Source organism: Urocitellus parryii, chromosome 13 (genome assembly GCF_045843805.1).
Source record: "Urocitellus parryii isolate mUroPar1 chromosome 13, mUroPar1.hap1, whole genome shotgun sequence".
Lineage (NCBI taxonomy): Eukaryota > Metazoa > Chordata > Mammalia > Rodentia > Sciuridae > Urocitellus > Urocitellus parryii.
The window spans coordinates 46,897,423-46,923,320 of NC_135543.1; the positions used below are offsets into that span (position 1 = coordinate 46,897,423).

At 42.4% G+C, this 25,898-nt stretch overlaps 1 protein-coding gene across 1 annotated transcript in view; it reads left to right on the forward strand.

Annotated features, from left to right (window-relative positions):
- Slc35d4 (solute carrier family 35 member D4) overlaps window positions 1-25,559 on the forward strand; it is a 116,958-nt gene extending 91,399 nt beyond the window's left edge. Inside the window, exons 14-15 of the mRNA XM_026388070.2 lie at window positions 17,284-17,348; window positions 25,426-25,559. Coding sequence (XP_026243855.2) covers window positions 17,284-17,348; window positions 25,426-25,486 — 126 coding nt within the window. The 3' untranslated portion in view covers window positions 25,487-25,559. The remainder of the gene's footprint in view (window positions 1-17,283; window positions 17,349-25,425) is intronic.
- Window positions 25,560-25,898: the final 339 nt, after the last annotated feature.

The window sequence follows — 25,898 nt, forward strand, 5'->3', positions numbered from 1 at the left end:
TATTACACATATAGAGCACAATTTTTCTTTTTTTTTTTCTTAAAGAGAGAGTTAGGAGAGAGAGAGAGAGAGAGAGAGAGAGAGAATTTTTTTAATATTTTATTTCTTAGTTTTCGGCAGACACAACATCTTTGTTGGTATGTGGTGCTGAGGATCGAACCCAGGCCGCACGCATGCCAGGCGAGCGCGCTACCGCTTGAGCCACATCCCCAGCCCCAAGAGCACAATTTTTCATATCTCTGTATATAAAATATGTTCATGCCAATTTATGCCATTATACATGTACTTATTTTTGTTTTGTTTTGTTTTGTTTTGTTTTGCATTACAATTTTTAATACACATATATGCCACAATTTTTCTTATCTCTGTTTGTATATAAGGTATGTTGACACCCAATTCAAGTCTTCATACATGTACTTTGTATAACCATCACATCCACCATTTCATTGTGTATTTTTTTAACAGATTTTGGTTCCAGAATCTTGATTTATTACCTATCTAAAAACAAAATCAGAAAAGTGAAATGAGTCTCACTATGCTCCCCTGGTGCTATTAAAATAGTTGTGCTTTCGTTTCTACATAGCTAAAACCCGGGTACAATGATTTTGAACTAGGAAGAGTTGACCCATTTCTAGAAACCAGTATTCATGGGAAAGATGACGGAAGCAGGGATGAGGTGGGTCTCATTAGATGAGAGAGAACAGTGTCCCAGATATAGTGATGCCCCTGAGTTAAGGGAATAAGGCCTCTAGGACCACTGGGAAAGATGGCTGCTCCCTGCAGATGGCTGTGTTTGGAGCAAGCTGTGCGCCAATGTAAAGTTTTCTATATTTATAGCTTTCATGAAGCAGTGTATGTTATAAATCGAAGGGGAACAAGACAATGCATTTCTTTACTCTGAGTTATTAAATTAGGCCTTATTATGGCAGTCATTAAGTTAAAGGCTCTCTGCTTTCTTTGGAACAAGGCATGAGTGTCTGTAACGTTTTCATATTAAACTTAGGAGACACACTAACATTGTGACTTCTCCCAGGCACTGGTTAGCCTGAATCTTAGGGACATTCAGGTGTGGCTGGTCATGTACCTCCTTTGCCTCACTGTCAGAGAATGAGCAGTTGCACCCACGAGCCCCCCGACCCCACCACAGATGTACATGTCTGTCCCATGGATTGTGGGTTGTAGCCTCATCTCTGCCTCCTGTGTGTCCCTCTTTCCTTCATGTTTCTTGTCACTTTCTAATCAAAATTTTCTGTCCGTATCCATCTGTATTTTTAAGCTTCTTGAAAATTCTCACCAGTCATGGGATGAATAAAATCCCTTCAAAGAAAGAACAAAACCGAGTCCTTGAGGAATACTTTGTAGATGGATCCTTATTTTATAGAGGAGGAACCTGAAATCCCCCGAGAGGTGGATCAGCCCACCTGAGCTTACAGCAAGCTTGCAACCCAGTGAGGGGCACTTGGACCCAGAGCTGCTGACTCGCTGCTCTCCTAGGTGGGGCACAAGGACAATGCAAAAAAGACTGGGAAGTGTCTGCAGTCCATTTCAAGGATAAAACTGCACGCCCGCCCAATCCTCCTGGCCCAGCTGCCTGCCTTCTTTGAATAAATATGATTCTCTGTAGGATTTTTAAAAATACCTTCTTAATAGAAAGGGGCTTCTTAGCTATTAACTTTTTTACTCTGTTCAGTTTTCCTTTGACTTTAGCGGTGGCTCTACCCGCTCTGAACTTGGCATTTCAGTTAACACCCAGTGGCTTAGAACTTGCTGAGTCTGTTCATGCTGTTCCTTCTAGGGAGAATGCCCTTCCCACCTTCTCACACGGAAATTCTTACATGTCCTTTGGCTCTTAGTATGGGTATGTGGGACTCATTCCTATGACATTGAGAATATGCCATATCTAAACTTTACCATGTGACATGAATTTCCAGTGTTGGCTAATCTGCATGGGGGTGCGTGGGGGGGACCCTGGCCTTCCTTGTTGGCTCTCTGTGGCCTGGTGTGGTGCACAGTGAGTGTGATTTGGCCTTAGCTTCAACTCAGCAGAAGCTCAAAAGCTGTTTTCATTTTTCACTTCTGATTCAGTGGAAGCATCTTCTGAATCATTGAGTCTTTTTTTTTTTCCTTCTTTTTAACACCTTGACTACCATATCAAAATACCATAGACTGGGTGGCTTTAACAACAGAAATTTATTTTTTGACAGTTCCAGAGACTGGAATGTTCAAGACCAAGGTACCAGCAGGGTGGGTATCTTGAGAGGGCTGTCTCCTTGAGTTGTAGATGTCTGTCTTTTAGTTGTAGATGCTGTCTTTTCACCAAGTGCTTACGTGACCTCGTCTTTGTGCCTATGAGTGGGGAGGTAGACAAGCGCATACAGTCCAAGAGTGAATGCTCTAGTCTATTTTTTAAAAAATTTCTTGGCATTGGGGATTGAACCTGGGGCTTGGTGCTCTATCACTGAACTACACTACCCAACCTTGATCTTTCTGGAAAAGGCACTAATACCCTCATTATGGTGCCACACTTCTAATGACTACCCCATAAAGGTCTCACCTCCAAATACCATCGCAATGGGATTTAGATCCTCAACATAAGAACTTAGGAGGACACACTTTAGCCTGTGTCATATGGGTTCACAAATGACACACAGACATTTTACAGTAAGAGCTGAGAGTTGTTGTATGGTCAGAACTGTCAGGTCTTTTTGGTTTGTGTCAGTCCCTCGAGTGGAATTTGGCTCGTGACTGAGTTTTGTACAAGCCTTGTATGTTTCCAGGGAGTTCTCATTGTCATCCTTTAGACCCCAATTTGGAGTCAGGGTTCAGCCTTTCATATCAGGCAGAGGGCTCACTTCTTCCAGCTGATGCTCCTTGAGGAATTACTGGGCTAAAGAAAGATGGCTAGGGTGGCTGGGGTGTGGCTCAGCAGTAAAGTGCTTACCTCCCAGGTTCGAGGCACTGGGTTTGATCCTCAGCACCACATAAAAGTAAATAAACAAAATAAAGATACTGTGTCCATGTACAACTAAAAAATATTTTTAAAAGAAAGAAAGAAAGGTGGTGAATCCATCACAAGCAGTGAAGGGGTTTTACCAGATGGACATCATGTTTCTTATCTTTGAACATTGCAAGGAGGTATTGGGCACCAAAGTGTTAAGGTATATCTTTTGGCACATCAATTATTTTACCTCTGTTATGGCAAAGTAGAACAATGACCTGAATGGAAGTTAAAGTTATAGCAAAAGAAGATTGAAAAAAAAATCTCCATGGCCTTGGGTAAGTATAATTATGGTGCTTTTAGTTAAAGCTTGTTTGAGTTTAAATTTACCTTATTTCTAAAAGTAGTCTGCAAAGATTAGATTTATACTTTGATTGAATCAAAGTAACTAGAAAATAAAAATACCTTAGCCACATGCCCTTCCTTGCCAGCAACACAGAGTAACCCTGAACTTGGAAGTCTGGTAGAACTTTTTAATCAGCAGGACAGAAGTTTCAAGAATAACTGGCATGGGCTGGGGATGTGGCTCAAGCGGTAGCGCGCTCGCCTGGCATGCGTGCGACCCGGGTTCGATCCTTAGCACCACATACCAACAAAGATGTTGTGTCCGCCGAAAACTAAAAAATAAATATTAAAAATTCAAGAAAAAAAAAGAATAACTGGCAGAAGTCCATCTTTCTGCAAATAAGTCTGATAGTAGGTGTGAACATTTACTGAGGAAAGTGAAACCAAGAAAATGAAAAGTACTAGAATGAAGAATTATTCTAAGATTTCACACCAGGCTGTTGCTGAATGGAGTTTGGGGGAAATAGAATAGTCTCAAATTCTCCATTTGTCTTGTACAACTGGATGTTCTAAATGTATCTGTAAGGGTTGGAATATAGCATGAACAAGGCCCTGAGTTCAATCCCCAGTACCACAAAAAATTATGCATGTACACACATACATATATGGGTTCACAAATGACACACTGACATTTTGCAGTAAGAGGTGAGAATTGTATGGTCAGAACTGTCAGGACTTTAGGGTTTGTGGATACATGCATATATGTATGTATGTGTATATGTATACATGTATATATATGTGTGTGTTTATATATATGTTATTTAACTTATACTTAGAAAAGAATAAACAATAGTTAGTCAACTTGTAGTCCCCCTCTATTTGAAAAAAATTACAGTAGTAAAATAATTAGCCTAATCAGGTATCTTAGAATGCACTGAAGCCAACCACCCAAAAAAGAGAGGGAAGAAGCTCTCCAAAGGTACCATGAAACACCATTTCAGCAGACTCATTAATATGCCAAGAAATGTGGGTACCAAAAGGAAATGCTGGACACTCAACTCAGTGGAGGTCTCTGAAGGTCTGCCTGTGTTATAGAGTTCAGGGTTCAGGTGTTGCTCAGTGGTAGAGCACTTGCCTCGTATGTGCTGGGTGTGATCCTTAGCACTGGGGAAAGAAACCCAAAAGATCAGGGTTTTGGTGCTTGAATTCTACTACCCACTCTTCCTCCCTTCTTGGAATGTAGACCAAGAGAACATATGGACAAGGAATAGTCGGCAAGTGGCAAACAAAGTTGGGTTAAAAATAACACCAACTCACCCATGGCTGAGAGACATCCAGCTTTCTGCGCCCTGCGGGAGGTGATGCTTGCTTTCCATTCTCCTCCCCCAAACCCAACCCACAGAGGTGGAGAGTCAAGAGAGTATTATTGCATGGATTTGAGAGAAAAGAGACCACATGGAGTGTGGGTTCCCACCTTTACAACTCTGGAATCCCACTAACTAGTATAATGATCTTGACAAATGTACACAGTCAAATGAACAGTTCTTCACCTCGGAGTGAAGTTGAAAGAGAAGGATGGAAGTGGAGTCAGAAGAGTTCCTTCCCCGTGGGCAGAAATGGAATCAAGAGGAAAAGGAACTGAATATCCCTCTTGCCTCCAAACTGCCATGGTCGTCACACATGTCTGAAGAGAAAGAAAGAAAGAAAGAAAGCTGGTGTATAATTCCATACTGTGATTTTTTTTAAAGTTAATTAAAATTGTAATGATGAATAGATGTCAGTAATCAGAAAGAGATTCAGAACAAACTACACAAATCTTCCCCTCCTTGCCGCACCCTGGCATTCAGCAGCTCCAGGGAGATAGCAGTTGGTCAGGCCTGGCCTGAAAATCAGATGCTCAGATCTCTCTGGGTCTGTTTTCACTTGTACTTAATAAAGGGAAACCTTCCACTTGAGGGTGTCGTACCTTGTTTGCAACAACAGAAACAACTGGGGAAAAACAAATAAATTGCAAAAACTGAATTTTTAAGGAAATGGTAGAAAGCAATAAGAGTGAAATTAAGTAGATTTCCAGAGTGAAAAGAAGCCCACCTTAACTATACTGAGTCACGCAGGTGGGGGTGGGGAAGGAGGGAGAATATTTGCTCTTTCTGGCTGTGAACTAAGGATGTGGCTTTGTCCAAGAGGAAGAGATATTCTCAGGGAAGGAGAAACGAGCAGAGTTTTTAGCACTCCTATGGAACCGGCTTGATGGGTTTGGAAACTGGGGGAACTCCAGTTTTCTCATGAGGTGGTTGCTGAGTTCTGGGGCAGTGGAGAGATTGCAGGCTGACTCAGAAAGGCAAACAGAAAACTCTCATAATCTTGGGGTGTGTAGGAGACAAAGTCCTGCTAGAAGGAAGGGCTTGAGACAAATGTGTGTCATGTGCTAAAGACAGTTTCCAGATTTTGAACCTGCCTGGGATGGAAGGCTAAATAGCTAAGGTCAAAACCTTTGAATGGGGTTGGGGTTGGGGCTCAGCGGTAGAGTGCTCGCTTTGCACGTGCAAGGCCCTGGCTTCAATCCTCAGCACCACATAAATATAAATAAAATAAAGATATTGAGTTCAACTACAACTAAAAAATAAATACTAAAAAAAAAAAAAAAGCCTTTGAATGGCAGAACTTTCATGAATGAGGAGACAGAGATCCATCAAGCTCTTAAACACAACTTTGGGAAGATCACACCTGAGAGTCTAGATAAAGTAAAAGTGGACTAAGTTACTAAAGCTGCAACCCATGTCTGAGTCTCAGTCCCTGAGTGCATTGAGGCCATCTCCTATTCGAGGAAAAACTTGCTAGTAGAAGGTGTCATCTAGTCTCCATAGTTCTTTTATACACAGTGTCCAGCACACGATTAAAGATATAGACATGTGAAAAATAGACAGGAAAATGTGTCTGAAAATCAAATGGGAGAAATCATAGAAACAAACCCACAAATGAGCCACACATTGGAATTAGCAATAACTTTACAATGACTGGATATTGCGTTAAAGAAAAGAGGAAAATATGGACAAAATGTGGAGAGAATTTCAATGCAAAATTGGAATCTGTAATAAATAAGTTATAAAACTGAAATTAATAGATGGGTTAGATCTAAGAGCAGTTCTGGATACAATGTAGCAGGATTAGTGAACTCAAGGTCAATAGCAATACTTAGAGTAAAGCACAGAGGAAAAAAATAATCGAAAGCTTAGAACAATGTACAAGAGACATGGGGTAAATACTTAAAAGAGCCACACACACACACACACACACACACACACACACACACTTTATATATATATATATATATATATATATATATATATATATATATATATATAAATGGAAGTGTTATATATATATAATATATATATATATATATATATATATATATATATATATATATATAACACTTCCATTTTGTATACCTTTACTTTATTTATTTTTATGTGGTGCTGAGGATTGAACCCAGTGCCTCACACATGCTAGGCAAGTGCTCTACTGCTGAGCTACAACCTCAGCCCCTAATATATGTTCAATTGGAGTTCCAGAAGAACAGTAGGAAGAGGTTGAGCAGAAGCAATATTTGAAGGGATAATAACTGAGAATTTTCCAAAAGTATTGCAACACATCAACCCACAGCTTCAAGAAGCTCACCAAACCCCAAACATAGTATTAAAAAACAAAACAAAAAAGCCCCCCAAAACCATAATTAAGCATATCCTAGTCAAACTGTTGAAAATCAGATATAAAGAGAAAATCTTAAAATCAAGTAGAGGAAAAAAGAAATTATTTTAAATTGAGGAAGCAACCATAAGCTTTGGAAGGCTGACTTTTTAACTAAACTATGAGCACCAATATGCAAGGAAATGACATCTTTAAAGTGCTAACAAAATAAGGGGAGAGATTGGATCATCTCTCTACTCCATTCCTCTGTTTCTACTTTAAAGAACTTGTTACCAACCTCTTCAAAATTACCATGAAAATATTTGGAGAATTAGTATGGAAGATTTTTCTAGACTCTTTTGCTTGTTTGATCTCCTTATTCTCAGATTTCTATTGAGTCACAAAACCTCAGATTTAAATCATTATAAATCAAATGCAGTCATGCATATTTTGGATCGATCATGTTCTAGAATAGAATATCGATGTTACAAGAGAATAACTTTTCTATAAAATGGAAAACCTAACTATGATGAATGCATAATGTACGTTAAGATGTTGGATGAAGTGATTTAGAGTTCTTTGTTACTTAAAATGTGACCATGACACCAAAAAGCATAACAAAAACTAGTTCAAGGGTCTAGGAATATTGCTTAGTTGGTGGAGTGGTAGCCTAGCATGCACAAGGCCCTGGATTCAATCCCCAGCACCATCCCCCCCCACACACACACAAAATAGAAGTAGTTCAATTGAACTTCATTAAAATTAAGAACTTTTGAACTGTAAAGGATAAGCTCAAACAAATCATATATCTGATGTAAGACTTGTATCTAGAATTTGTAAAAAATTCTTATACCTCATAATAAAAGATAACCCAATTTTTTGAGGGGCAAAGGATCTAGACAGTTCTTTGAAGAAGATGAAAAAGTCCATGAAAAGATGGCCAACAAGTCCATGAAAAAGTACTCAAATCACTAGTCATCGGGGAAATGCAAGGCAAAACCACATGAGATATCACTTTATTATGATGACCAAAAAAAAAAAAAAAAAGGTAATAACAAGAATGGGAAGAAATTGGAACCTGCATACACTGCTGGTGGGAAATGTAAAAAGGCATAGTTAATGACAGTCACAGTGATGATGCAGTTAGTGATGATGGGGTCTTGTTTGACCGTGTTCTGGCTTATTTCATCAATGTTATAAAGTGGTCCTGTGATTTTTGACAATTTTATGGATATTTTTACTCCAACTAGTGATCTATCAATAATTGGGAGATTTGACCCTATTTATTACAAGGAGAGCGTCTAAAAACCATCCATACCAGGGTCTCTAACAAATTTCTATTTGATTGACATGCAACAGAATATTAGTGAGTTATTTGTATTTTAACTTCTCACAAAAGTCTGGATATGGAGTCAAAGTTGAGAACCACTGAGCCACACTGACATCTCCAGGGCTTAGCAAAGCTGCCCTGGAGGGTCAACATAGGGGTGGGAAGGAGGCTTGGCATAGGACTCAGGGGAACTTGACTTTAGTCCCAACTCTCCCCTTGTAACTATGTACTCTGAGCAAGATATTTACCCTTGTGAGCTTTGATGTTTTCATCTGTGAAAATGGGTTAAGCACCCTCCTGTGCAGCCATGTCGTGGGGATCTCATGAGATCACACATGTGGCACTGTGAAGGCTGATGTCTGGAATATTTTATGTCCTCATTCTGGTTATTTTCTTCCATGACCTAGATACTCACATTACATTTTTTAAAATTTTTTTCTCTCCTATTTCTTCTCCCATAAGATGTTGGAGTTTGGTAAAAGTCACCTAAGATTTTTCCTGGATTAAAATTTATCTTGCCTTCACATAAGCCTAATCTCTTTTGTCCCTCTTCTGTGTTCTCAGTCCCATTGTGCTTACAATAAATGTTTTTCTGAAGCCTGACAAAACTAATGGTTCATATGTTTTAAATGAGGCGATACATAATTATACTGATCATGGTAATAAATCACCAGATGGATAATAAGAGTTAATTGAATATTTGAATAATGCCAAATAGAGTTCTCAGCCTTAGCTGCGGTTTCTATCTCATGGATATGGACTAGTTCCTTGGATACTAGAAGTAAAAGCCAGGTCTCCAACTATAAACTTTACATTAGATTTCCTCAGTTATCTAAAAGGAAGGCTGGATTAGTAACATTCATATGTGAGTTTTCTACCTGGACTCCAAGACTGTCCACACAAACTTCCAGCTCCGTGGTCTGTGAGAGAGCAAGTTCACTGTTCATGAAGATATGGCCGGGCATTCACATAGCAGGCTGAGAAAATAGGTCTTGTGCCATGTTGCTGAAATTGAAGGTCCAATGCAGTGGCTGTTAGTAGGTCTAGGTTAGACTCTGAGCTTCTGCAGTCCTCCAAACTCCCTGTTAATAATGGTGCAGCTTGTCTGGGACCACACTTTGCATGACAGATAGAAGATATCTATTGTTCTGTGCACCAGCGCTTTCCATACCTTCTTCTGGGGAAATGTTCCTTCCTGTGCTCCAGCCTTGAAGTTGAAGAATGATCTTCTGTATTCTTAGATTATTCTGCCTCTCCAGTCATAGTCAGCCAACTGCCCCTGGACCCAATGAGAACCTTCCCTGGCTTGTTTGGACTTGGAACCAGAGAGATCCAGTCTCAGATCGTTTCTGTGGAGCTCTTTCTAGTCCTGTGGAGGTCATTGATCAATGGGGAAGGGCAGAGAGAGTGTCCCTGTGGTTGTCAAGTTCTCAGGGCCAGTTGTCCTTCAGATGTGAAAAGAGAGTTAAACAAACAATATTGTGATCGCAGAGGTTATATTACCACTAGATCACCACCGATGTCTAGTGCAGTTGTATAAAATCTAACAGGTGCACATCACACCAGGTCTCTGTTGTTAGCCCCTGGACATTCAAAGCTGAAGAGCACAGCCTGATTCAAGAGACCACACATTTCAGTGGAGTTTGGCATGTGAAGTAGGGAGGTGGGGTGTGCCCGATCCATTCATGTGTGTAAATGGAGTTCAGGTCAGGAAAAGTTTTCTAGGGATGGACTTTGGAGCTGTGAGTAGGAATCGTGTGGACGGGCCTGTGAAATTATTCCAGGCAGGGAGAACTCGCTGAGTGAAGGCAAGATGACACTATGAAGCTGTGTTTGAAAAAATGACAACCAGCTTAACAGGGGGGTGCGTGACTTAACTGATTCTGAAGGAACGGACAATGGATGGTCTTACGTGTGTCATATGTACTTAAGAGTCATAGGTACTTTAAAAAATACTAAAAAGTAATCCTGCCTCTCTCATTCTCCCACAGATGCCTCACTATCTGGCAGGTTCCCACTAACACTCTCTCCTCCTCCCCCTTATTTCCCTTAAACAGAAAATTTGTCTCAGGATTGAAATGAATGTTTAAAAAACAAATCTGATCCACTTTAAATACCAAAATCTGTTTAAATAACACAGAGGTTATGACATCCGTTGACAAAGCCAGGAAGTTCAAAGCCCTGCAGTCGGCACGTGGCGTTGAGTTCTGCTGTGGTTGGCATTGCTCGGTGAGGGGCAGGTTCTGGTGTTTATTTTTCAGGTCTGAGTGTGTGGAGGACACAGGCCTCAGACGATTTGACTCTTCTTTAGGAAAAATCTGCATGTTTTAAAATGCTTTTTAAAAGCAAGAACAATAATGGTTATTTCTTAATGTCTTTTGAATGGTGAGTTCCAAGAGTAACTTGAAGCCTTTTTTAGGGGCAGACTTTAGTCATTTTAAAGGCTTTTTTTTTTTTTTTGTCTTGTTTTGTTTTAAATATTTATGCTTTTATTGACATTTTTGGAGGACAAAGTTAAATTTGTTGTGTCTAGTGCATGGGGCAATATTATTTCATTGAAGGTGGTGGGAGATTTCAAAGGGGTTCCAGCCCTTCATGGATTCTCAGGGTAAGCTCAATGCAGTAGGGTCCATAACATCTAGGACCTGATTGTCAGCTCGGAAATGTGGGGAGCTTGGTCTTGTGCCATCATCATGGAGTGAGATTCACTGGGATTGATGTCTGTTGCTTGGATGAAAGGGTTGATTGGTACAATAGGACACCAATCATCATTGATCAGCCCTTCTGGAAGACCAGTTCTATGACTCCAGTGTAAGTCAAGGCTGTAGTCAAGAGGACAAGGACTGGCCAGAGCCAGGCAGGCTGGAAAGCTCCCTTCCCAGATTGGAGACCAGAGTGAAGTGTGGAATGCTAAGAGGGAACCTGGTATAACTCTGGAGTCAGGATAAAAGCAGGGTCCCATCCTGTGGATGGGGTGGCCCTGGGTGACTGGGGTGCAGTGAGAGAGTATGGAATGGTTGAGGGCTCCTTCTGTGGTTCCAACCTTAGTGCTCCTCCCTAAAGGGTCCTGTTTGAGACCTTGTACTCTAATCAGATGATCATTCAGTGCTGTGGTTTGCTTGTCCCCTCCAAACTCATGTTGAAACTTAATTGCCATCATAACAGTATTAACAGGTGGCAGCCTTCGAGAGATGATTAAATCACAAGAGCTCTGTCATTAAAGAATTAAAGCTGTTGTCTTGGAAATAGTTTCCTGATTAAAAATAGTTGAGAGGCTGGGGTTGTGGCTCAGTGGTAGAGCACTCACCTGGTCCATGCTGGGTTTGATCCTCAGCGCCACATAAAAATAGAAAAGTGAAATAAAGGTATTGTGTCCAACTACAACTAAAAAATAAAAAATTTAAAAAAACAGTCGAGCTCAGCCCAGTTTCTTCTCTCTGTCTTGCACATGCTCTGTTGCCCTTCTATGAGTTGTGACACACCATAAAGGCCCTATCCAGAAGCCACTGCCATGCTCTTAGACCACCCAGCCTCCAGAATCTTAGCAAATGGATCTCTGTTCTTTATTAATTGCCTCATCAATGATGTTCTATTATAGCAGAAAATGAACTGAGACAATCAGGAAGCCCCCAAGACAAACAAATATCAAAATCAATACATTCCTGCAACCAGTGTTTGGCAAATACTGGTGGAGGAGGTAGTGAAGCTCTTGGGATCTAGACAGAGAAATGAAGGCTGGGATCAGTTCTGTGCTTACATGTTCTTGGTACTGCTCTGTGATCCATTTGGCATTTGGTGACCTTGCCTTCAAGGAGCTGGAAATTAGGAATTAAAGTTATGCTCTTCACACACACACACACACACACACACACACACACACACACACACTCACTCCTTTTTAAGCTCCCAAGGTATTCCAATACCCCAAGGTATTTCTAATAGGAAAAAATAGACTCTTCCTATTTGACCTCTCTGTTTAAAGTTTTTTTTCCCCCAAATAAGAAGAAATTTTGTTTCTGGGTTGAAATGAAATGCTTCTACATATGTTTCAGAGCAAATTATAAGTTTTCAAGCTCTTGAACTCCCTCAGAGCTGACCCTCCTAACAAGCAAAAGTACTGTGCCTGTTTCTTGTGTGGGTGACTGAGAGATCAGCAATGGCTCTCAGTCTTTCCTTCCTTACTAGATGCCAACTGAGCTCCAGACTGGGATGGTTTAATGTCTTTGACCTCAAGTTCACAGACTGAAGAGGAGAGATCAACTTGTAAACACATCATTGACAAAGAGACAAAACTGTAGGCAGTTTGTGAGGCAGGGAGAACAAATGCTCAGGGGAGAACAGGTCAAGCAACAGGGCACTTGGGAAAGGTTCCTAGTGGACCCATTTTTTGTTACTATAACAAAATACCTGAGGCAAGTAAAGAAAAAAACCATTTATTTAGCTCATAGTTTTGAAGGTTCAAGGGCATTGCACTGGCATCAGTAGTTCTAGTGCTGAACTTCTTGCTGGCAGAGTCCCAAGAAGGCACAAGGCATCAGATGGCAACAGATGGGGAATATGCATGTTTATATCTGGTCTCTCTCCCTCTTTGTATAGAGCCATCAGGATTATAGTCATGGGTTCCCACCTTAATGACCTTATCTACTCCTAACTACTTCCCAAAGGCCCCACCTCTAAACACTGTAGTTGTTTCCACCCTCTTGCTGCTATTGACATGTGACTTTGGGGGTTAAATTTCCAACTGAGCTCAGGGGATAAACCATAGCAATTCTGAAGAGTCCTTATTTCAGAGGAGCCTAGAGAGGAGCCTTGAGATTTAGTAGGGCAGAGTTGGGGGAGTGAGTAAGAATTAAGAATTCAGGCAGAGAGAAGGAAGTAGATTCTCTGTGTGTGTGTGTGTGTCTGTGTGTGTGTGTGTTAAAATAAATATAGGTTTTACCTCTTAACCATTTTTAAATGGACAGTTCATCAGCATTATATTGTTGTGCAACTATTACCCATCTCCATAAATTTGTCTTTTTCCCAAACTTTAACTTCGTGAGTTTATCTGAGTTGGATGACTAAGTACCTCATATAAGTGGAAGCAGTTTTTGTCTTTCTGTGACTGGCTTATTTCACTTAGCACAGTGTCTTCAGGGTTCATCCATTTGGTAACATTTCAGAATCTCCTTTCTCTCTCTGGCTGAATCATATCCTGTCAGATGTCTGTACCACATTCTGCCTGTCCAGCCCTCAGTGGACACTTGGGTTGCATCTGATTGTTGTACATAATGCTGTTATGAACACAGATGTGCAAATACCGTTTTGAGCTTCTACTTTCAGTGGGTTCTTCCCTTTTAAGCAGCGTGGAGCTTGTGTGAGCCCTTTCTTGTGCTCCTGGCTATAAGAAAAGGTTAACCTAGGGGTCAAGGACTTTGTTCTACCCCTTGCTGTTGCAAACCAGTAGAGTTCCTGGAGCAAGTCACCATCTCTGGGCCACAGTCTTCCTACTTATGAAAGAAGGCTGTCCCTTCCACCTCTCTGAGGTTCTGCCCCTTGGTGACTTTGTGTGAAACATTCTGCACCTAGACTTGGACCACTCAGCTTCTCCTGGCTTCTCTTTCCTCCCTGGTGGAATTAGAAATGGAGTAGACCATTGATGTGACCAAATTGTTAACAATGGCACTTTGGGTTAGGCCAATGAAGGCTCATGGTGCACAGAAATCTGCCATTTTGCTGAGCCATGAATTTGAACCTCACACGAGGTGAGGCTGATGTGCGGAAGCAATTCTCTTAGTGGGTAAGCCAGGCTGCCCAGCTGCCCAGTGTCGACCTTGCTCAGAGGCATGGCTACCTGCTGCATGCCCTTTCTTAAGAATTGGCTTTTTTTTGGGGCTGGGGATGTGGCTCAAGTGGTAGCGCGCTCGCCTGGCATGCGTGCGGCCCGGGTTCGATCCTCAGCACCACATACCAACAAAGATGTTGTGTCCGCCGAGAACTAAAAAATAAATATTAAAAAAATTCTCTCTCTGTCTCTCTCCCCTCTCTCACTCTCTCTTTAAAAAAAAAAAAAAGAATTGGCTTTTGTGAACTGGTAAAACTACAGCAACTCTGTGCAAAAGAGAGAAGAAGAAAAAGAAAGAAATTGCCCCTAAAAGGAGAGCTGACTGTCAGGGCTGGTGGGGAAAGGAGAGCCAAGTGGAGAAGCCTAAGCAACTGACAGTTCTTCCTGAAAGAGTGGCACGCCCAAGTGCCTGGTGGCTCTGCCAGGAAAACAACTTCACTGTACATTTGTGACAAAAATAAGACACACCTATTTCTAAGACTTTCATTGAGCATCTCAGCCAGCAGCAGACTCACTCATTGAAAGAGAAAAATGTCCAAGAAGTTTTAGAACATGGCTCAGGAGAAAGGCGGGAGGCTACACAAACATTTCCAGGAAGGAGCAGATGGTGCAGGCACCAGCGTGGTTTACCAAAACCAATCTTGTTTGCAAGTCAGGACTGGTTTGAAAATTTGAAGATGTGTTTTTGTTGGCAAATGGTGCCGTTAATAGGAAGAAGCAGGCCAGCGGCCTGTGTCACAGCTGCCCGGAATCCTCCTAGGCTGAAGGAGCTCCTGTGGGACAGAGGCACCAGCCCCAAGCTGTGGGTGTGGCAGAACAAGGGAGGTGTCCCTTTTTCCCAGGCTGAAAGAGGTAAAAAGGAGAAAACTGAAAAAAGGAGAGAAACTGAGCAAAAAAGGGCCTCATGTAGATGATAAAAATGGACAAAGGAATGACAATAGTGGTGAAGAAATAGAAGTGGCCGGGGGGCCCTCACAGATGTAGAGAAGCGTTCCCTTACACCACATTGCCACCACGTTGACATCCAGCAGTAGGCTGCGCTCTTCCCCTCAGTGCCAAGAAGTGCATCTCAATTAGCACCATTCCAGGAAATGTCCAAGAGGTTGCAAAAGGAAAGAGAGATTACAAGGTAGTTAATTTGGGTCAAGATCAAGGAAGGAAAAACAAGAAAGAAAAAAATGACAATAAAAATAGAAAGGAACATAATGAAAGCAGGCACACACACACACTATAAAATCATGTCTCCAAATGGCTAAATGCTAATCTATTGGGAAACTAGATGAGATACATTTTTGGAAACCGTATACATGGAAAACTTTTAAGACACAATAAAAGACTTGACTGGGCTCTTAACGGCTACCACAACTAGAATCTCCAGGTCCAGGGGCCTTGGAATTAGGGTCAACTTTCATGTTCAAGAATGCTTTATCCTTTATAGGAAGACAGTGAAGCAGGTGGACTCACTCTTGTGCTTTAGTGTCGCCTTGTTTGTAAAACCAGATGACTACATTGCAAGGTAACACAGTGTTAGCCCTGCCTCACTTATGACCATAGATGCACATGTCCTAAGTGAAATGTTGTATTTTTAAAAAGAAGAAGAAGGAGGAATGAGGGACAGCTGTCATTCATCGTGTCCTTTAAGGGGGGAAAAACCCCACCACTCACTTCCCACTTTGAGAAATCTTTCCTTTTGTCCCACTTTGCAGTTGTCCCTCTGATCTGGTTTCTACTTTCTTTCTTTATTTTTTTCTTTTTTCTGGGTACCAGGGATTGAACTCAGGGGCACTCGACCACTGAGCCACATCCCCAGCCCTAATTTGTATTTTATTTAGAGACAGGGTCTCACTGACTTGCTTAGGGCCTTGCTAAGTTGCTGAGCCTGGCTTTGAACTTGCAATTCTGCTGTCTCAGCCTCCTGAGCCACAGGGATTACAGGCATGCACTAATGCACCCAGCTGGTTTCTACTTTCTTGTCCATGAAAATGGTACCTAGATCTTTTCTGGTGGTCCAGGATTTTGCTGCAAAGCAGTGGAGAAAATAAAGTTTGCAAAAAACTTAGAATGTGAGGCAAACAGGTAAATCAGAAAGTTTCAAAATGTCACAAAGTTTACATACAGAAGGGTTTGGGTTTCTGGTTCCAAACTTCTTTCTAAGATGCTAAATGAAAGATGTTAAGTGGGTAAGGAGATGGTTCATCAGACCTGCTCCCTCCTTCTGGCCATCTGCTTCTTGCCTTGTTCCCATCCATGAGACCTAAAGAGGCCTCTAGGGCAGCATATAAAGTCTCATGGGGGATGGGTAGTTGACATTTCCTAGGGTCTCCAGCATGAATGACCCTCATTCCAACACGGCCTGCTTCCCACCTCCTCTTACAGCAAGAAAGCAGATCTTCAGGATCACCTTCTTCATGGGACCTGTTTTGACCTGCAGAATACAGAATTCTGGAGGCAAGAAGCAGCTTGTCTTAAGCAGTTGTTCTGAGTGTGGACAAGGTTGGATCATTGGTTCACACACAATCTCTGTGCCAGTTGCTCAGAAGCACCTCTGGAGTCTGGGTCCTACAACTGCCATTCCTAAGAGACTTTTCTGGAATTTATAGCTCTGAGAGGTGTGGGGATACCTCTTCTCTCTTTTGGCTTCTGATACTTGCAGATAATTAATGATTTAACTGCTCTCTTCCCTGGGAAGCTCCTGGTATCTTAGAATGCATAATGGGCCGGAAAGATGGAACTGGGAGAGGTGGCAGAGAGCGATGGTGCTATGGACAAGGCAGATTGACAGATACATGTGTGTTCGGGAACAGGGTAGTGAGCAGCCTTAACTTGGAGATGAATTCCATATGTGAGGCAAGATGGAAATGAATATAGTTAATATCCTCCTTTTGTGAGATGAGGAACGTTGGCTGTGCGCCTTTTTTTTTTTTTTTTGTTCACCTCCAAATCAGACTAGGATTTAGCATTTTCCAAACGCTTTGCTCAGAGGCCACACTAAATGCTGGGGACTAGGAGGTGTGTGGGGGAAAAGGACACAAAATGGAAAGACATGGCTCATGTCAAGGGGTGTGAAATAATATGATGTAAGCTTGTGAGAAATGATTCTGGGGGTTCCCAGAGTCCTGCTGCTCTGGTGATCTTTTGTTGCAATTCTTTCTGCAGGTGGTCACAGCTGTACTATCAGTATTACTGTTTGATGTGACCCTGACCAGTCCAATTGTGGGATGGTAAGTCTTATGCAATGAAAGGAAATGCAAATTTGTTGTTTGACTTTCAACAGGATACTAATTTTTGCTCAAATGTGGAAGAAAGAGTATGTATTGGGTGTACGTGTCCATCCTAATGTAAGTCTTATATTAGTAAAAGCTTTTGTGTTAAAGAAGACTTTACTGATATGTAAATTGACAATCAGAAGAGTGAATATATCACTCTCATACATGACTCAAGACCACAGTGCTGCTTGGTAGGAGCTGGTGCTGGTACCTAGGTGTACCCATGGCATCCTGGTTTCTCTCAGGCTTCTTGAATGATGCTTTGGGTGCTATCGAAGCCACTGAAACAGCAGTGTTATTTTTAAACATCAGTAGGAGATTCCTGTGGGAGAAGAGTGAGGGGCAGGACTGGTGGCCCTGTGGAATACCATGATGGGTAAGTCTAAGAGATGAACTTGAATCTCGTGTGGCCTTGGCCTGGGAAGGCTTATTCAATAAATAGATATTTACCCATGCCTAATATGTGCCAGGAACTGTTCTTTAAAGTAAGAAATTGCTGCCTCTGTGGTGTCCAGAAATGCTCATTCCCCTGCCCAAGGCAAGGCCATATCTAAACCATCCCACACTAACAGAAATGAGTATTTTGGTTCACAGCACTAAGAAAAGTGATTCCAGACTTCTCTCAGGAGCCACTAATGGGGGGCATTTTCTGCCCCAAAAAGAAAAATTAGGAAATGCTCCTGTACCTTCCTCCTCCTCCTCCTCCTCCTCCTCCTCCTCCTCTTCTCCCCTCCTCTTCCTCTTAATAACAACTAAATATTTATTGAGCAAATACTATGCTCTCAACATTTTACCTTACTTTTTTTTCCCGCTTTTACAACAATCCTTCAAATTTTCCATATTCAAAAGATGAAGAAACTGAAGTTCAAGATACTGTAGCCATAAGATGATTAGACCAGGATTCAAACCCAGAGCTCTGTGTGTCCAAAGCCCCATAACTTTCTAGAACTGATTTAAAAAGCACCACAGACTTGCCTTCAGTATAGACAGTGTACCAGGTAGAATCTCATAAGGGAGGGATGAGGGAAGTTGGCTTAGATGTTCCTCTTCCCACCCAAGTGGTGGTGTTACTATAACAAATACCAGAATCAATCAGCTAACAAGGAGAAAAGGTTTATTTTGGCTCATGGGTTTTGAGGTTTCAGTTCACAGTTGCTTGGGTCCATTGCTTTGGGGCCTATAAAGACACAGGACATCATGGTGAGGAGAATATGTTGGTGGGAGATGCTCACCTCATGGCAACTGGGAAGCAAAGAGAGAAAGAGGAAGGGACTGGAGCCCACAGTCCCATTCAAGGACACATCCCTGATGACCTCACTTCCTCCCACTAGGCCCCCTCTCCTACAGGTCCCATCACCTCCCAATAGCACCCCAGAATGGCAGCCAGGACTTCAGCATGTGGGCCCATGAGATCACTCATCCAAACTGTAGCAGTGATATGGGATATATAGATAATTTAACAGCAAAACAGAGGGATCATGACTGAAGCCAAGACAGTTCTGATTCTTGCTTAGGGGCTGAATCAGGAAACAACAACAACAAAAAAAATGTCCAGGGTAGCATTTTTAGGACAAAACTCTCATCATCTTTTATTTTAATTTGAATATGATAGCTATGATTCCATCAATCAATGTATTTATTGTGTGACTGCTGTCTGCAACATATATGGAAACCATTAAAAAGCATAAAACATCATCCATCCCTCAAGGGGCATTCAATGAAAAGGAAAATCAAAAGCTTCATGTATGGGATGGTAGAATAACAGCTGTTTGAATGCCCAGTGAGCATGAGGACTGAAGGAGGGAGAGAAGACAGGAGTACTTGGAAGAAAGGCCTGAACTAGCTTGAATCTGAACCTCATGCAAAAGAGAGAGGCTTATGTAGACCAAGGGATAGGAGGACTTAGCCCCTGTCACCCAGGCAAAAAAGGGCGGAGGTGCCAATGGTGAGACTCAGTAGTTTAAGCTGGGGCTATGGATCAGCCACTAATCCATGCTCCCTCTTTCTTCTTCTACACTTAACTTGGAAAGAAATGACATTAAATGGTGGGCTGGTTGATGTCCCAAACCCAACAGCCAAGGGAGAAAACATTTGCCTCCTGGGACATTCTTAAATCTCTTCTCCAAATTTCTGTATCCTTAACCTTCATGGTATTTGTCATGGTGGTGTTTTGTTTTGATTTTTGGTAATGGAGATTGAACCCAGGGGCCCTAACCACTGAACTACATCCCAAGCTCTTTTTGTTTTTGTTTTTTTTTTTTTAATTTTGACAGGGTCTCACTAAGTTGCCCAGGCTATCCTTGAACTTATGATCCCCCTGCCTCAGCCTCCTGAGTTGCTGGGATTATAGGCATGCACCACAGCACCAGGCTTAGTCTAAATTCTTGATTTTCTTACACATAATACTTCAATCAATCATATTTTGTAAAGAATTTCAGAATGAACCAGAAAAACACAGGTGTTGAACTGAGCGTGAGAAACAAGAGTTAGACAGTTCACCAGCGACCAGGAAATGCTAAGTCGGGATATTAAAGAGGCTCTAGTCTGCAAGAGGCTGTGTCTCTAGACTGTTTCACATCCTGTGAACTTGAGGGTATGCCCCAAACAAAATGGAAAGAAATGCTGTGTGTATCCAAATCAAGGAAGCAGCATGTGTGATTATTGTAAAAGGAACCTTGACTTTGGAATTTCCTGATTTTTTTTTTTTTTAAACTCTTGAGGTTAAGAATGGTGTGTTTTCAGCCTCAAAGAATTTTCCTACCACAAAGTGAACCACCAGAAGCGGCGTGTCAGACTGTAATTCACATTTCTGCCATGGAGAGAGCTAGTTGTATTGTGTCTGCACTGGGCGTGTTCAGGTGTGGTTAAGTGACCATCTCTCAGGTCTTTGGAGGGATGGGCTGATCATTGTGGTGTGGGAGTTTAGACCCATCAGAAGTCACACAAGGCAGGGGCGACAACCTATTTTTTTTAAAAACCTACTGCATTTGCCTATACAGTTATAGTTTCTTGTGTTTTGCTTTTCAAATTTTGACTTAGTCATCGACATTTAGAAATTGGGTGATTTTCTTATACCAGTCCAGCCTTCCAGATTCTTTTGAAAATGTGGAACAGCTGTTAGTTAATGTGGGCCTGCTCTTGCTCATAGGAGCATTGCTGGAGTAGACAGAGCTGCCCTTGCATGTGGCCAGGTGCTCTCCAGTTCTGCACAGCCTTCACCACCCCTGGGGGCCAAGGACCTGCTCCAGCTGACATCCTGTATCCAGTCTTTTGGATGTTCATTCATGCCACACAAATGCAGGGCTAGGCTCTGAGGCTACAGAGGTAAACTTAATCCCTGACTCTGGCAAGGGTCCCACACAGGTCATTATCCACTTTCTTGGGTGGATAGCAGCTTAGTTGCACAAAATAGGCCGTCTAAAGTTGAGTTTCTCACTCTGTAGACCACTGGTATTTGGGGCTAGATGATTCTTTGTTGTGGGGACGCTGTCCTGTGCCTTGTAGGAGGTCTAGCAGCGAAGCTGAACCTCAACCCACTAAATGCTAATAATACCTCCTCAATCGTAATGGAAAATGTCTAGACATTGTGACATGCTCCCTGGGGAAGTAAAATCACCCCCCCTTGGGAATCGTTGATCTCAAGATTCATGGAAATGAGTGGGAAAAATGCCATTTGAAATTTCAGCAAATTGCAAAATTTGCACATCTCTTAATTAGAGATTTGGATCAGCTCAGGGGTCAAGTCCTTAGTAGCACCTCTCGCCCACTCTGGGTCTGGCTCTGGAAGCACTGGTGGTGCTGAGTGACAGCTAGGTGTGCACACTTATTTTGCCCACAAGGCTGCAAGCAACTGTAGCAGAAGGGCTGGTTTTCGTGTACCTTTATATCTCTAGTCTAGCACCAAGTACATGCTGAATGAATACGTATTGTATCCAAGAATAGTTTCCAGCCTAAGGAACCCATGTGGGTCAATTTTCAGTCTTTAATTAAAAGCAACTGTTCTTGTCCAGCCATTTATCATGTTTTTAATTATAAAAACAATCTAGTTCAAGCTCAGTAATTTAAACATCGAGATTATATTTAATCATTTGGTTTTTAATTAACAGTTTTATGGCATATATCAATAATGATTTCCTCTATTTTAAACTTTCAGCAAAAGAGGTTCTCACATACAAGAGGGAAATATTCTGACGTGGTAGCAGTATCCCTGTCAAGTAGAATTAGTTGTGGAGACTCTTCTCTAAACCCCCTTTTCTAGACCAGGAAGGTCACCCTTGTCTTTGGAATGGTTTAGGTACAAGGCGAGAATGGAAATGCCAAGTGTTTATTCTAAGGATTCCACAAACAATTTTTCTCCTTTTTTCCCCCTCCTCCTCCCATTATTCATTGAACCTGCGTGCCAGTCATGAAGATTGCTCAAACTCCATCCTAAAGCAAACTTTTTCACCAACACTAAGCATCTTTTAAAAATAATCTTAAATCATCTTGGAGTAAAGATGTCCCATCCCTTTGATTTTAGGGGACCTCTTTTGCATAGGAAGAATGAATTTAGGGGCAAGAAGGGCTTCCCCAACACATACCAAAATACCATTAGAATCATGGTGTCTGACATTTATCAATTTCCCATTTGAATTAAGAATTTGAGGGCTGGGATTGTAGCTTAGTGGTAGAGCGCTTGCCTTGCACATGTGAGGCACTGGGTTTGATCCCCAGCACCGCATAAAACTAAATAAACAAAATAAAGGTACATTAAAAAAAAATTAAAACCTCCTCTTTAAAAATACTAAGTAGAGCTTTCTCAATCATTATTGCTCATTACCTAATCTCAGGTTTTCTCATAATTTATCAGATTATAAACTGTCACTCACTGAGTCCCGGAGGGAATGGGACATTAGTCAGATACATTTTAGTAAGGAAGAGAGAAAAAGCAAAGTAGTTTGGAATAGAAATGGGATTTGGGAGAACCAGTATAATTCAATCATTTGCTGAATAAATATTTATTGGGTGCCACATTAGGTGCTGGGCCTGCAGCCAAGCAAACGATACGGTCTCCATCCAGTCTGTTGGGTTCAATAGGAATCAACTGAATAACCACAATATAGATGTAAAATTGAGATGAGGCCCTTGGTACCCCATAGGAGAAGAGAGAAGGGCTGGGGAGGGGCTGAAATAGCCCCCTGAAAGAGCAGCTCGTGGTGGCTATTCCTGGCCACATGTCAGATGTTTATGCCTTAGCTACATGAAGTGTGTTCGTTTCAGGAATGACGAGGATTATAAAATTTGCAAACAGTTCAGTCAAGCTCTGGCTTAAATAGTTGTAATGCTATTAAGAATCCGGGACCCCGTGTCCACTTCTCCTGCCGTTTAGAAAGCAACATCAAAGCTGGCCTCCCTGGCTCGCTTCACAGTGAACGAAGCGAGGTTGTTTTCATTTTTGCACTTGCTAAGCTCCTTGGGTGTTTTGTAAAGTAACTCTGCCAAAGGGATGAAATGGGGTTGTTACACTCCAGCATTGTTCTCGGGCTGTGGGAGGACAGGTGGCAGAGGGCCAGCCTGCCCCGGTCTTCTCCCTGGTGATTAGGAGGATTAGTGGGAAGTGTATAAAACACTGAGCCCCCAGTTACATTTGCAGAAATAAAAGCCATCCAAACCCCTGCAAGCTGCACACAGCCTTCGCATCCGATTGCAAGGACTCTCTACTTGCCTGGGGACTTGAGATGCCGCAGGCCATCCTAAGGGGCTACTGAGGAGAAACAGAAGATCTGCTTCAAAGGAAAAGCCTAGTCTTTGGAAGGAAAGCCTGCGTGGGCTGAGAACGGCTTCTGCTTTCCTGTTATCTCTTCTCCAAAGAGAAAAGACCACAGAGCTCCCCGTCCCAGTTTCTGGGGTCCTGAACTAGACAAGGGACAAGCAGGTTCCCAACTTCACATGTGGGTTGTGTTTCAAAATAGGGTCTTTTGGAACTCGGACCACAGTTTCTCCCAGAAAGTAACCTATAAATGATGTCTGTAGATGAGTGAAGTCCTCAGAGGAGTATTTGATTCATAACACAGATACTGACTCCAGGCACACAATCGTGAGTTCAATGGAATTGATGGATTCTCAGTATTTATAATTTGATTTCAGTCAGAAAGAAGTGATTACATTGCCACTTGGAGCTTAAGATAACTCAGTGCTCATCTTCCCTGCCCCCTCATCTCCATTGTCCCTCTGTTGTTCCAGTGGGCAGCACCCTTGTACCCCTCTCTCAGTGACTGGCTCCTTAACCCGCATGCACTCTGCCCTTGTCGAGAGAGGGGGCCCTGATGGCTCAGGGGATCTTCCCAATCACCAGGGTGACGAAGGAATAGATTTATCATCTCTTGCTTCAGAAAGTAGGACTTAGACTCACAGGTGAGGTTATAAGATGCAGCTGTGTTCAGTGTGAGGCAGAGTCATGTCTCAATCAGGGCCAACCCAGTGCCTCCCTAGAGACACACTTGTTTGGTGTCAGAGCTCCTCGCCAGTGTGACAGGCTGGCTTACACAATGGGACATGTCCATCACTAGACATCTTCAGGTTGGGTGGCCGGTCTGCTGTGAGATCCACGGAAAGGGATTGCTTTTCTGGAAACAGAATTGATTAGAAAAATTCTCTTATTATTCTCATAATTTATTGATTGCCCATGGTTGCCAAGCACAGCGGTGATTGCTTCAGGCATATTATTTCTAAGCCTCACAGAAGCTTTTAGAAATGGTCAGCTTCTGTGGTCCAGATGGAAGAAGTGAGGCTTAATAAGACGACATAGATAATAAATGCCTGAGCCAAAACTTGAACTCAGGTTGGCCTGACCCTAAGTTGACTGTGTTTACATTCTCACCCATAGTCAACTCATTCTTGTATTAGAAGTGTAAAATTGTGCAAGTTACCTTGATATCAGAGTCACCCACATAGCTGACATTTTTTACTGGGACTGTACTGTGAGTAGCCTGCATGTGTTTGATATATTCAGCATCCCAAACATGTTAGAAATATGAAGGTGTTGGGCTGGGGTTGTGGCTCAGCAATGGAGCGCTCGCCTTGCATGTGCCAGACCCTGGGTTCGATCCTCAGCACCACATAAAAATAAATAAGTGAAATAAAGGTATTGTGCCCACAACTAAAAAATAAATATTAAAAAAAGAAATATGAAGGTGTTGTCATCAGAGTGTGTGTGTGTGTGTGTGTGTGTGTTGTGTATGAGTACACAAGAGGACTGGTGTGTGGATAGAGATGAAGGGAAGAAAAGCACCTCTTCTGAAAGGGTGGTTGGCTCCTCTGTAGAGTCTTTCACCCTCAGGGACCGACTGTCATAATCCCTTGGTGATGGCCCCGCCCAATGCCCAGAATGACAGGGGATTCAGACAGACACCAGATTGTCTACTGAGAAGTTTAAAATAGAAAATGGAGAGACCTTTGGAAGTATTAAGTTTTAGGCATGTTAAAATATTCAACTCTTTTTTTTTTCCCTCACTGTCTTTCATCCTCACACTACTTCATTTTCAAATCACTGACCATATTTCTTTCTGGTGGAAAATTCATGATTCCCCATTTGTATGCTCACCTTTCAATGTTCTGTTAGTCTAAATGAAATGCAAAGATTCACAGTGTATCCCCTTACCAGTGATCAGACTATGGACCCCTGCATCATTTCATAGCCATCAGCCCTCTTTAGCAAAAAGCCCCTGAGGGCTCTGTGGGAAGCCTTTGTATCTAGTGTGCTTCCTCCAGGGAGCCCGAGCTGGTCAGGAGGAGCAGGACACACCATTGCCTTCCCTGAGGGAAGGTGTTAAAGCTGGTCTTCCAGCCCCCTCACCTCCCTCGCTGTATCGGAGGTTTGCCCCCAAGTGGCAGGTGAGTCCTGGACTCCAGCTAGAAGGAAGGCAGTCTGGGCTGGTATGAGAATTGCACTCCCAGACCAAAGGAGGTGTCCCCTGTTCTGTTCTGTGTGGGTGCCAGGCAGCTTGGGTGATCTGCAAGGAGTGAGAAGCTAACCTCATGCCATTGTTTGCAGCCTCCTGCTTGGTGGACTTGGAGAGGCCTTGCTTGTTTTCTCAGAGCGGAAAGGTTCCTGATAAAGATGGGCAGGAAAAGAAGACTCACAGTTTACCAGCTGGAAATCACAGAGCCCTGACCTCGTCGCATCCTGTTGAGAGGGTCAGAACGAAGAACACAAGGACAGTGACACTACACCAGGGCTCCAGGTGGGCAGAGTTTGTGCCCTGCCCAAGCTGAATGTTTGGGTGGTGAAAAATGCAAAGGCCCCACCACTTCTCATTGCCTCAACGAGAACTATCTAGAGCCCACCAGGCTGCAACAGAGAAATGGTCTTTGTTATGTCTTCCCATTTTGAGACTCTCTCTTGACTGTGCTGAACCCAGTTCTGCAGAAACAGGAGGAACAGGATTTCACCATGATGGCTCCTCTCACCTTGGCTGACCTGCAGCTTTCAGTTTGAGGTCATGGGCCCACGGTTATTTTGTGGTA